The 13,499-nt window shown below is 44.2% G+C and overlaps 1 protein-coding gene and 1 long non-coding RNA gene across 3 annotated transcripts in view; both read right to left on the reverse strand.

The window, feature by feature from the left end:
- Positions 1 to 4,803: 4,803 nt before the first annotated feature.
- LOC101764831 (magnesium/proton exchanger 1) lies at positions 4,804 to 8,926 on the reverse strand. Of its 2 annotated transcripts, none has more exons than XM_004979837.4 (9): positions 8,646 to 8,926; positions 8,086 to 8,500; positions 7,770 to 7,945; positions 7,411 to 7,529; positions 7,151 to 7,299; positions 6,648 to 6,772; positions 5,751 to 5,967; positions 5,519 to 5,648; positions 4,804 to 5,406 (listed from the first exon to the last, which is right to left on the reverse strand). In XM_004979837.4, exons 2-9 carry the CDS (start codon positions 8,432 to 8,434, stop codon positions 5,106 to 5,108), a joined length of 1,566 nt encoding a protein of 521 aa, XP_004979894.1. In that variant the 5' UTR covers positions 8,435 to 8,500; positions 8,646 to 8,926; the 3' UTR covers positions 4,804 to 5,105. The 2 variants fall into 2 exon arrangements, with proteins under 2 accessions (XP_004979894.1, XP_004979895.1); XM_004979838.4 differs by having other exon boundaries at positions 8,086 to 8,503.
- A 2,800-nt stretch (positions 8,927 to 11,726) lies between these two features.
- LOC101764562 overlaps positions 11,727 to 13,499 on the reverse strand; it is a 2,101-nt gene continuing 328 nt past the window's right edge. The window contains exons 2-3 of the long non-coding RNA XR_215708.2: positions 12,400 to 12,999; positions 11,727 to 12,295 (exon numbers count right to left, since the gene is read on the reverse strand). This is a non-coding gene — a long non-coding RNA (uncharacterized LOC101764562). The remainder of the gene's footprint in view (positions 12,296 to 12,399; positions 13,000 to 13,499) is intronic.

Raw genomic sequence — 13,499 nt, forward strand, 5'->3', positions numbered from 1 at the left:
GTCAAAGGTAATAAGATTGTTGATTTCCTAAGTCTAGACCAAATGGTTATGTTTAACTAAACAAACAAACAAAACCACAGGTACAGTTTGTGTGTAGGAAACCATAACACCTAGGAACACAATTCCCAATATTTCCAACTGATTAACTCTCTTATGGAAGCATCTACAAGAAAACACATAATTAAAGTATTTTCCATTTCCTTGAACACATGCATATTCCCTATTGAAAAATCATCAACCTTGATTTTGGCCACAGAAGTAGTACCATCCATGTTCACAAGTAAAGACAAAAAGCTATGAAAGCTTAAGTTTGCATGTGACCTGAGGAGAATGAAAGGATACTTCATTTTATTTCTATTTTTTGATATGGCCGATAAGTGTATGATTGATAGGACTCTTCAGCCCTTGTGAATGACAAGATAACTCACTGAAATTTGTGGGGTACTAACAAAACCTGGGGCAGTTGAATAGTCTGCCCTTTCTCATATTCCTCACCCCTCTAAGTAGGTGAAAAAAAAAATGCTTTTTTGCGGTCGAGAAGGATAGAGACTTCCGCTCGGCAATGCAACTGGATCAGGATCACCGACGCGGAAACTTTACCATTGCCTCTCTGCATTTTCTTCAACGAAATTGATCGATCTCTGCTCTCTACTCTGCTTTTCATTTCCTAGATAGATGCTTGCGTGTCATTGGTTCATCTTACGTTCATCCAGCTACTGGTTCCTTGAGTGATTAGTGCTGGCCTGCTGGGAGCTGCAGCTCCTCGAGTAGTAATTGATTGAAATTTGAAACCTGTGTGGCTGTTGAATGTAATCGACAGAAATCTGAAACAGAGTTCAGGCAAAAGGTTTCAGTTGCTGCAGTACCTGCACATCGTTATTGGAGCTGCACTAGTTCCTCGAGTAGTAGTTGATTGAAATTTGAAACCTGTGTGGCTGTTGAATGTAATCGACAGAAATTTGAAACAGAGTTCAGGCAAAGGTTTCAGTTGTTGCAGTCCTGCGCATCGTTATTGGAGCTGCACTAGTTCCTCGAGTAGTAATTGATTGAAATTTGAAACCTGTGTGGCTGTTGAATGTAATCGACAGAAATTTGAAACAGTTCCTGGACATCATTATTTTTCCTCTCTGCTAATGAATATGAATCAATGGGTGATCTGAAAACCTCAATTGTGTGCTTATGACCCAGCAGTAATCAGTTCGTTTGTTCTGCGTTTCTGCGTGTGTACCAAAGCAAGGATGGTTGATGTCTCAGCTGTTTCATGTGACCAACTAAAAATCATCTCAACTGCGTGAGCCGGCATCAGATTATTATCTCTTCCACAATTGGAGATCTTAAATACTACCCGCACGGTCTCCTCTCCTATGTAGTGTTGGTTCAGCCAATGTTTAACAACATACATGAGATATGGGAGGTAAACAAATCGTAAGCAAATCGTGCCAATGCTTATGGATTTTTCCGAAACAGAAGAAAACAGAGCAAGAAAGATACCTTATCGGACTCTCCAAACTAACCCGGATCGGTGAGCTGAAGTGTTTCTCTTTACCTCCAAAACTTTGAGATTGAAATACATACAAACTGCGTCAGCATCTTGCTGTGTCAACTATCAAAGTTTTGGTTAGCATAAAAGAAACTAATCTTAGCTACTGACACACTGGTCATCGGTCGACGAGGTTATGAGGTGCTAAAGAGTCCACTGGAATTCAAGTTAGCTCAAGATAAATGTATCAGAAGCTTGATGGCCAAACATCCGCGTTTCATTGAGTTCAAAAGTTGTAAAGCAGCAGTTAACTGTGGGGTGATGCACTGATCCACTCTTGCATTTGAACTTTGGATGTCTAGTTGTGCACATCCTCCAATCCTAATTAATTTCTATTTTTCTAAACTGACGGGAGTTTTATGTGGCTACTGTTTGATCCAAAATTCAGACCTGAATTAGTTGTCATGATTTTGTTGTTCAGTTAATATGAAAACAAAATGCAAAGTGTGCAGATTGAAAGAGTGAATTGTTAAGTGAAAAGAATTTTGCTTTTAGCAGCCTGTGGAGAAGAACAGAGACTATTGAAATTGACAATTGCTCTCTGCTTTTTCTGAATGAAACTGACAATTGCTCTCTGTTCTGCTCTTTTTTGCAGATACTTGCGCTTGTCCATGTATCATCTTACGTTCATTCAAAAATTGACGAGCCCTTAAAAAAGAGACTACTGACGAGCACTGTGTGGGCGTTGCTTGGGTAGTAAATTTTTGGAGCTGCAGTTTCTCAACAGTAATTGATCGAAGTTGTCGAACGTAAACGATAGAAATTATTTCTTCAGATTCCTCAATAAAGATTTGTTCTGAACTTTCAGGCCCCTTCCTTTTGAACCAGAATTCAGACATAGGTTCATGGTTGTTCTTCTTCTCTGCTAAACTAGAATTCAGACCCAAACTGTTTGTCGTGATTTTGTCATTAGTAAAGATGAATTAAAACTGCTTTTAGAAACTCGCCCGCTCGACAATGCTACCGAAGCGGAAACGCCAGCCAGCAGCGCCGCCGTCGGCCGGAGTCGCCTCGCCGTCTCTCGCCGCCGCGCGGCGTGGTGTCCTCGACCTGCCGGCCGGCGCTGCCGCGCGCGAACCATCTCCGGAGGAGAAGGAAGGCGGCGGGGGGCACGTGGGATGCCGGCGGAGACGGAGGATTGGCGCTTGGCTGCGGGGGTAACGGAGGTCACCGGCGGCGGCGCGACGCCGCGACCTCGCCGGCCGGAAAATTAAACATCAGCAAAACTCGCGACCCAAATATTTTACCAACAGGCCCTTCACATTTTTCAAATGACCCCCTAATTTGGATCGCGACTGTTAATCACGATCCGAATATTTGCATATACCCCCTTAAATATTTGCGTGCAGGTCCCTGATCTGGACGTTTCATCTTCCTGCCCGTCCGCCGTCACCCCCACCGGCCCCGCCGCCATCCTCCCTGCCGGAATCACCAGGCCACATCCTCCTCCCGTGATCCGTGGCCATCCGAGATGGATCGAGGGCTCGAGCGAGCAGCAGCGCACTGACCTTAACGAGGACGCCGGCCATGGCGTCGTCTTCCCGCACCACGGCCGTCGGAGCCTGTGCCACAGCGCGGCCGCCGCCGGCGACGGTGGTGGATGCGGATGCCTCTCCATGATCGAGTGCCTGAAAGAACGCTAGCTGGCACCTCAGTGTTGCTGCAAACCATCCGTGCACACTCTGACGACACTCACGCCATCCATTGCTTCTCTGCATTTCTTGACGAAACTGGTCGATCTCTGCTCCCTACTCTGCTTGCGTGTCCTTGGCTCATCTTGCGTTCATTCAACTACTGGTTAAAAAAAATCATCTTGCTGTTGTTTTTTTCATGCTTACATGAACACAATTAGGAGTTAGGACCAAGTTGAATCCATTCATTTGATCTGCAAGTGTACCAAAGCAAAGGAGCAGCAGATGACGATTGACACCTCAGCTCTTTCAGATGACTGAACTTTAAAATCATCCCAATTTTGTGAGGTGACATGAGATAGCCTCCTCTCTGCTTGATGCTCTTAAATAGCACCAGGCATCATCTCATTTTATCTACAATCTCACTAGAGTGAGTGCAGTGAAATGTTGGGCATGGGTAGCTCAGCACTTACTTGACATATTGAAGGTAAACAAACCGTGCTGGTGTTGATAGTTTCTTTGCCATTGGGATGGAAAGGCAAAAGGTTGGTTGCTGAGAAACTCTTCAAATTAGCTCTGATATGCATGCTGAATGTTCTCTCTTGCTCTCCAAAATTGTCAACTTCAAATAATGATGGCATCCATGATAATGGTTGGATTTTTTTTTCAGACATTTATGAAACCATAATAGAGTGGCTTGCCTTTAGGACAATAATTTTATTTAAATGGATTTTTTTCTTCTCTCATCTTTGCTACTATTTTTATTTACCATGTACATCAGCTTGCCTTTGGGACAAGTTCCTCCTATTTTATTTACTGTGTGCGTCAACTTGTTCTCTTTTCTAACTCAATGAAACAGCTTGCATCACCTTGAAAATGATAAACAGCAATTGGGGATTGTGAGGGAATTGTTCTCTTGAGGGAATTGGGGATTGTGAGGGGCAAACGGACGCTAAACCGGACGCTTGAGATTGGGCATGCCGGCGACGGCTGCGCCCAATCTCAAGGCTCGGAGACAGATGAGGATCTCTCCTGATAATTCTTACTTCCTTCCTTTAACTCTTACATCTCCTCTCTTTATATAGAGAGGTTTACTTGACTGCGAAGCAAGATATCTCTAATTCTATCTCTAACTCTAACCCTAATGGAGGCCTAATAGGCCCATCGCCGGCCCAGCCGACTGCCCATGACATTCAAGCACATATAAAACATCTCTTTCTAATTCTCTCTTTGGATGTGATGGATATGCACTGATATTTAACCTTTTTGATACAAATGAATAATCATTTTACAACATTGGGTTTGCGTCTTACCCCGCAAATTTTAAAATTGAATACCTAACTTACAAAAGTTTAGTTTAATTGTATCTTTCTATGCTCCTAATGCCTCCAATTCTTCACATGATGTTGATTTCCTGTCCTTTACCACTATTCTTAATCCTAGTATAGGCTTGTCTTAACTGAAAGCAGTACTAAAAATGTCGATAGTAATGCTGTACTGAAAGGTTAAGTTCCTTCATGCGGTGAAGTTAACATTTCTAGTATGAAATTTTGGCTTCAATCTTATTGTTCTCCTTATACAGTCACTGCCTCACTGATGTGGCCTATGCCCAATGTATTCTCAGCCATGGACAAAGGCAACACAACTTCATAAGCCTCAGATATTACATGGTGTGTGATCATACAAGACTCACCACTGCAATTGAGATTCAAGAATTGTGCAACTGTTTTCTTTTTACTTTCCAGCACAATTACTTCCACTATACTCTCCTATATATACATTATATGGCTTAAATAATCATTACATGGATCAAATACATATATCCACAATCCCTAGTTGAAGTACACTACTTTGCCGCCATAAGCGTTTTCTGTGTGCGGATATGAAAACCAACACTATCAAATTTAAAAAGGAAAATCCACTACCTTTGTTTTTCAGGTTTTATAATTCCATAAACTTAGAGAGGAAAACACAACAAAAACTATCCAAAGGATCATGAAGTACACTGATGTTATCCAAGCCCACAGCCTAGGGCCTCCAAGCTCAGCACCAATTATAATGCGACGTAGAACCAAAACAGTGATGCAGCCAAACGAAGTCGCGAAGAAGACTAGAAGGGAGAAGCTCAGACCAGCAGCATTGTCTATGTACAGTGGTTCCCGGTAGACAAAGAAGTTGTACACTGTGTCGATCAACCATGGAACGCCAATGCCAACATATATGTTCACCGAGTTACTGCAACAAGGGACTTTGTCAGGTTCATTCAGCTTCGATTTGAGGGATTGTTTTTTTTCTAAAAAGAAGGAATGTGTAGAACTGATTTGAGAAGAAATGTGCAGAAATGAACCTGCAAGTGATGTTGGCTATAGCAGAGTCTGCGGTGACTTGACGCTCGGCAGCTATCTTGCTCGCAACTAGATCTGGCCATGAGGTTCCAGCTGCTAGTGCTGTGAATGCTATAACATATGGACTTACTCCTGCACAGAAAAATATTTTTTCTTGTCAACAATTGCAGCCACATCTTGGTCAGAAAGATTGAAGAATGAAATTTGTTCAGGCCTGTAGGGGTATGTTCTAACCTGTGACACAACTTATTTGATCTGTAAGCTTAGTAACACCATAGGCAATACCACTTATGAAAATCAGGGAGCATATAAAAGCAACCCAGCCGTGTGCGATGTGATATGGGGGTACAAAAGCAAAAAACAGTTTCCAGGGTGCAATGAGCAAGTTCCAAAATATTCTGATGAGCCTCAGGCAGACGGATGCCATCTTCCTTGACTCAGGGCTCTCCAACTAGATAGGTTAACCAAATAAATTAGTAAATCAAATAAAACCAAAGAAACTTCCTGCATGTGTAAGTTAATGTAAGCAATAGAGATTGCCAGAGATAATAGATTGATTATAGGAGATACAGGAGTACATGTATATATAGGCAATGAGCCCCCCGGAGACTTGTGGAAACAGGATCACCGGGGGGAGATATTGTCGAATCCTAACCAACCAAGAGATAAGCACGGCCTAGGGTTGGCTGTGCCCAGGCGCAAGGCCTGATCCCCTAGAGAGCACACACGATGCACATATACATGCTAACAGTTAATATTGGTGCACATTGAAGACTGACAAAATTGCTATTGTTTAGACACAAATCTTATTGAACTTAAGATGCATTTCATCCAGGCTATCTGCGAGATAGGATATTAAAACAAATTTCATCATAAACCAAAGGTAGTGGATGACAAATTTACAATGGCAGCACATATAAATTACTTTTCCCAATTGTTTGCCATAAAAACAAAACCTAGAACATACTTCATACTTTTTATACTCTGTTTGTTATGCTGACAGCAAAATATGTATTAAAAGTTTAGCCCATTTATCCAATAACTAAAATAAGTATTGTGGCAGGAGACAGATGCAACAGTAGAAAAAAACTGCATAATATTCACAGGTAGAACAACAGTAAATTAAGTTACCATAAAAGCATCGACAAATTGTTGCCGCCATAGAGAACGCCAGGACGTGTCCTCTCGTGTGTTCTTCACAAAATTATTCATTGTTGATGAGCACTCCATATCATTTTCAGGGACTTTATGATACTCTAAGTGTCCAAAACATAGAAGGAATTAGTTTCAAAATTATATTCCCTACTGTTCCCCCTAAAGAAACAAATATAAGGAACTAGTTTCAAAACAGTATTCATTGAATATTATAATATTCCCCATGACAATAAAGATACTTCAAACTTCCACCAGGGGGGCACTCAGAACAATACTGTAATGAATGCAACATTGCACATAACTACTAAGATGCTAATTACCCAGAAGTAATTGTAATTGTAAAAATTAACCTTGGATCAAAGCTATTTGCACAAGATAAGTAGCACTTCAGTCAGTCCTTAATTCAATCCCTTGCACTCTAGTTGTGACAATATCACAGCCTGTTTAGTATGCACTATAAAGAAGCAGGAAGTTTGTACCTGCATTATGGTAGGAATGCCCAGAGAATATATCCGCAATGTCCTTATCAGAGCTTCCAGGGAGAATCTCACTAGTTTCATTACAGTTGTCATAATCAACTGAAGCGCCTTCTTCTGGAACCCAATCTTCAGGTCTGTCACCTCTCACCCTGATTGCAACAAATTGAACTACAAACATAAGTGATGTGTACACTTAACTTGTACATGATCATAGGAGAAGTTAGCGAAGGAAAGGTAGTACTTGGGGAACAGGATCATACAAAGGGATCGACACATATGGCCACCGTTTGTCTTGTGCATATGCGTGAAGCAGAAGCAATCCATACTGCAAGACTGTCAGCAAGGCCTCCCAGACGGTGATTACTTTAGGTGTCCAGACCTTCATGCATTGTAAAGTACTCATTATTACTACATGTCCTTGCATATCAGAACTATGCATTCAGTAGGAAATTTTGAACATTTTTACTACCAGTATCTTTTGAATATCTAATTCAACATATGAAAATGATGTATGGAATCGCCTTCAACCTTTTTCATTGAAACTTATAATAGAAAAAATTAGAGGTCAATGTCCAAACATTGCCTATTTGAAACCGGAGGCAGTATAAATATGGCATACCTCTAAGATAACATACAGCCAAATGTATGCCCAGAAAGACCAGAACAGCTCAACTAGCCAAACGCCCAAGTCTGTGATCTTTTTCTTAGAGCCCGCCTTTGGCATAATCACACAGACAGCATGGATTGGGAACATATCAAATGCAGCAGAACCCACGAGAGTGCCCGGACCTAGACCTGCGAAAAAAAATAATACCATATTAGATAGTGTGCTACACCTTTTTTTTTTCTGAAGAACGACGCACAAGATAGTGTACTACACTTCAATATTATTCTAATGCAAAGGTTCACCGTATTCAACTAATCACTATATATACCTCCTGCTGTCAGCTGGCCCAGATTACGGATTGCGTCGATTGTAGCCAAGGATATCTGTGGAAAGCTGGTGCCGAAAGCTAGGAGGGCGATGTCCGCAATCGTGTAGTTCCACACCTTCTCTTGCTTGACAACGGGGGCGTTCGTGTGCGGGTCTACGCTGACCACCTCCCGGGAGTGCTTCATGATCTGCTCCATGGATTTGAAGAACCGAGCGGTGATCGCGGACAGGCCGATGAAGCAGTATGCAAGCGCAACGGTGTAGAGGGAGGCGCGGACGCCGCCGGAGAGCAGGGTCTCGCCATGGAACAGCAGGTAGGTGCCCTCACATGCAGATGATGGGCCTGACATCAGGAAGACCGATGCAGCCCCAAGACCGGAGCTTGAGAAAATATTCTCCTAGCTAGCTGCTACTCCCTGCTGCAACACAAACAAAAGGCAAAATTGCCAAGAAAATTGCGAACTGATGAGCATGAGCAGTACAAGTGGCATAAGGGTCATGGGGAAATCTGCAGATTCAGAGGACTGAAGGACATTGGGGTGTCAGGAGGGAGGAACGCACCAGTGGTTGAATCGACGACCGGATCCCCCACGAACCACGGCGGCGCACGCAACCAGGCCGCCGGCGTGCGTGGTTGCCTTTCGTTTCCTCCGCGCGGCGGCGCCGCCGCCCCCGCTGCTCTGCTCTCCTCTCCTCTCCGCCCCGCCGCACAGACTCTGCTGCGGATTGGGGAGGAAAACCCAAAGGGGTGGGGGAAGGAATTGAGGAGGAGCTCGCCCAAGACTGCGGATCGAGGCCGTGACCGAATCGGTTGGCAACCGGGGGGAGAAAAAAATTGCATTTTTATACACACGGCAGAGATCCTCCCTCCCTCCCTCCCCCACGTCCTCCATGGGGGCGCGGAAAAGAAACCCACCCGCCAACGAAACAGCAGGCCCCACATGAGCCATCGCAGCCACGCGTTGAACGACAGCTCAGCGTGTGACGCGCGAGCAGGGTACAGCCACACACACACAGTGATTGCAGCAGCCACGCATTGAGGAGGAAGGAGGAGGATGCATGGCGCCGGTCAGTCCGCGCACAGTACCTGTCGAGGTCAGCCGACCGCCATCTGAATTTTACGTCCACATGTTCCACGTGTACGTTTATTTTATTTATTTTATTTATTTATTTATTACTAATGGGCTAGAAATACGCTTTGTTTCGAAGGAAAAAAAAGAATAGGAATACACTGGACTAGTTACATGGCAGCTACTCCTACCAAGCATTCTCATTCTGAACTAGTAGCAGCTACGTGGCTCATTTTAGTACGCAATGCAAGTCGTTCTTATCTGCGGCTCGAAATTGAATGTATGCTCCCAGCAGGAAGTATCCCAACCGTCCATTTTTCCTCTGTAGATCGGCGCCGCACTCTCTCTATGATTGGCTCCACCGACGGTTGGTTTGGTCGCCGTGGCCGGAGGAATCGGCGGCAGTCAACTCGGCGCCGAGAAGGTCGGATCTTGGATCTGCAGCGTGGCAGGCGCGTGACGGCGGCCGCAGCAGCGCCTCCCGCGCGAGACCGACCGAACAAAGAACAGCCACTGCAGCACCTGTGTTCGACAGAGGAGGCTGATCGACTGCCCCCTTGCTTGTTTGCGTCGCCGGGAAGGTCGGATCTGGATCTGCAGTTTAGTTCAGTCTTGATTCAGTTGAATGCTCACGTCTATTTCTACGCTTTTGTTTGCAATCCATGTTTACCCATTTGCTTGCAATGTATGGATTCAGTCAGCGACTTTACAAGCATGGATCCAGCCAGTTGTTTTGCAATATGGATTCCTCAGTCAGATCAATTAACTCACATCGCTCCAGCTTGTTAAGTAGGTTGTTTTTTTTTCAGTATGCTAGGGTAGGTTTCATAATTGTATCCCTTGCTTTTTACTTAATCATCATGGAATTTAGTGTCGTGATGGAGGATGCGACCAGAAAAGGGTGAATGGGAACGTTTAAAATTCTCTCCAAGAAGGTCTATATCCCCATTACCACCCCCATCACACCTCGTTTATAATCGCCAAGATGACACACGTCAACTCGTGATAAATTCATCCTAGGAATGACAAAACGCAGTGGAAGCAAACGGAAAATGAGACTCTAAAAAGCTTGCACAAGAGATTAAGCAAAGCTACTACTAAACGATTAATTAACTAACCAAAGATTAGTAGCAGCAAGCACTAGAGTTTGTAAAGATACAGAACTCGAATGCATCATTATTCACTTAGAGAGGCAAGTACAGTACAAGCTTGTACAAGATTAACAAATTAACAATTGCTATGCAACATTGATCCCTGTAGCAGGAAAGTGACAGTTCATGGAAAATGATTCTTCTCTGAATTTAAATAGACAAAAGCCTCGCTGCTTCTCTGCTTACCTGCTCAGAAGTGCCGAGCTTGAGCTGCAGGAGACCGTTGGAATGAGCTGCGCTGCTTGGGCCGCTGCTGGCTCCGCAGGCCGCGTCAACGAGACGCTGGACCGGCAGCTGGCGTGCAGCGAGCTGGGCCTGCCGAGCGAGCCGGGCCGCCTCCCAGCCTGGTGCGTCGCTGGCCTGGACCAAAGAAGCCGCACGCCTGGGCAGCTGGGCTGCTAGTGCTGCAGCTGCCTGCGTGCAAGGCACGTGCCGGCAGGGTCGCAGCCACCCGCGTGCCAGGCGCGTGACGGCCGCAGCAGCGCCTCGCTGCTTACCCCGCGCGAGATTGTCAACTGCCCCCTTTGCCTGCGCAAGAACAGAGGAAGGGAAACAAGAGCGCGAAGAACACGTCCAACTTCAACCCAAAAATACTCCCTCGATACTACGCGGATTCAAACGAAACTTGAGTCAGCGTGAGCAGATCCAAAGAAAAATATCTCGAAAAGCTCAAATATTCATCACGGATTTTAAACAAAACCGAATGCCCCTTCACAAACCTCAATTTGTAGAAAACTTCAAATTCACGCCGAATCTGTGAGGGATTTGAGTAGGCATCGTATCAAAGTTGCTCAACAAGTATTCTAGCAACAAAAGCCTCCAACGAATCTTACCGGATTCGCAGCCAAATAGAAGAGCGAAAAATCCCAAAAATACCTTCAGGAAAACACAGAAATTTAGGAATCTCAGATCTTGAGAGGATGGAACAACTGAACATGAATTTGATCTTTGAATTACTCCACCATATTCGGTTACAAACCACTCCTAACCTACTCAGAGCGTTAGATGGCAAAAAGATCACATCAAAGATCCGTCATCTCTCTTGCTCTCTCACCTACCAAACCCAATAACCACTCCTCATATATATATATATATATATATATATATATATACATATATATATATATATATATATATTTGTGTGTATGTGTGTGTGTGTGTGTGTGTGTGTGTGTGTGTGTGTGTGTGTTGCATTTGGCAAATGTTAAAATACTACTCCCTCCGTTCCAAATTATAAGTCATTCCAACTTTCTTGGAGAGTCAAACCATTTTATGTTTGACCAAAATTATAGAGAAAATCACAAAAGTTTATGGCACCGAATAGATATACTATGAAAATATATTTAACGAAGAAACTAATGGTACCTATTTGATATCATGAATGTTAGCACTTTATTGTAAAAATTTGGTCAAACTTGAGATGCTTTAACTCTCCAAGAAAGTTGGAATGACTTATAATTTGGAACGGAGGGAGTATTACATAAAACATACAACACAAATACTTCATATGGGTAAAACCGTCTAACTTTTTGTCGGTACATCGAACGGACCTAACGCCTTCACGACTTCGCTTCACCTCGACGCAACATTCGTGATGGTGCCACCCATCCTTCAACTTGACGCCGTCCGGTCGGCCAGGCTTGCCCCCCGGTTTTGAGGTCAAACCGGTCAAACCCTCTTGCACACCCCGCAAGGCGTGACTCACCAATGTCGGTGTGTGTCCGGCCTCCGCCAAGCCTTTGATGCCTCCAAGTCTTTCGCTCCCGCTCCCAGGCCACCTACTCGACTTGCCTCCATCGCGCTTGACTCGGCCGATGCCTTCTCCATCCCGTCCATATACTCTTGCTCTTCCGTGCAACATGTGGATCGCTCATGACTCCATTCGGATTCCTCACGTCCCTTGATTCAAACCTACTCGTGTTCACCCTTCATAGCCTTAGTACATTCACAGCCCTAGTACATCGGCATGAACTTTTCGCTTGACCTTTACCTTATAATAAAAAAAATTAAAGGTTAGATATGCGCTTTTGGAAACTGTGTCAATGTCCAAAACATTGCCTATTTGAAACCGGAGGCAGTATAAATATGGCATACCTCTAAGATAACATACAGCCAAATGTATGCCCAGAAAGACCAGAACAGCTCAACTAGCCAAACGCCCAAGTCTGTGATCTTTTTCTTAGAGCCCGCCTTTGGCATAACCACACAGACAGCATGGATTGGGAACATATCAAATGCAGCAGAACCCACGAGAGTGCCCGGACCTAGATCAGCTGGCCAAGATTACGGATTGCGTCGATTGTAGCCAAGGATATCTGTGGAAAGCTGGTGCCGAAGGCAAGGAGGGCAATGTCCGCTATCGTGTAGTTCCACACCTTCTCTTGCTTGACAACAGGGGCGTTCGTGTGCGGGTCTATGGTGACCACCTCCCGGGAGTGTTTCATGATCTGCTCCATGGATTCGAAGAACCGAGCAGTGATCGCGGATAGCCCAATGAAGCAGTATGCAAGAGCAACGGTGTAGAGGGAGGCGCGGACGCCACTGGAGAGCAGGGTCTCGCCATGGAACAGCAGGTAGGTGCCCTCACATGCGGATGGAGGATCGGCACTGCCCATCACAGTGCCTGACATCAGGAAGACTGATGCAGCCCCAAGAGTAGAGCTTGAGAAAATATTCCTAGCTAGCTGCTAGTCCCTGTTGCAACACAAAAGGCAAAATTGCCAAGAAAACTGTGAACTGATGAGCAGTACAAGTGGCATAGAGGTCATGGGGAAATCTGCAGATTCTCAGTGGAAGGACATTGGGGGGGGGGGGGGGGGGGGGGGGGGAAAAACATGTATTTTTATTAAGGAATGGAAAACATTTATTTCATAGGAGCAAGTATTTTTACTACTCATACATGGACATCAGGAATCCAAAAAAATTTATTTTGCATTTTTGTCGAATTTTCACTAATTATGATGCAAATAACAATATAAAGAGAGCATTTTAATCATTTGGATTTCAAACAGATGAAGACCACGGACTCTACTAACAAAAGTTGAGATATGAATATACATGTTAAATGGAACCTAACAAAATTGGTGTCACAATTTTTAGATCATCGTATGATTTATTAAACATTTAATGACTTTTTGAGAAAATAAATAATATAACTAGATATAGAACAGTAACATGCCCTTAAACATTTTTTG

Source organism: Setaria italica, chromosome VIII, assembly GCF_000263155.2.
Source record: "Setaria italica strain Yugu1 chromosome VIII, Setaria_italica_v2.0, whole genome shotgun sequence".
Taxonomy (NCBI): domain Eukaryota; kingdom Viridiplantae; phylum Streptophyta; class Magnoliopsida; order Poales; family Poaceae; genus Setaria; species Setaria italica.

Excerpts from the sequence above, each read along its gene's own strand:
- LOC101764831 (XM_004979837.4), bottom strand. The coding sequence starts at position 8,434 with ATGTCAGGCCCATCATCTGCATGTGAGGGCACCTACCTGCTGTTCCAT. Across the intron at positions 7,530-7,769 it reads GGCTGTATGTTATCTTAGAG|GTCTGGACACCTAAAGTAAT; the intron begins GTATGCCATATT and ends CAATGCATGAAG. Across the intron at positions 5,649-5,750 it reads TCAAATAAGTTGTGTCACAG|GAGTAAGTCCATATGTTATA; the intron begins GTTAGAACATAC and ends TTTTCTGTGCAG.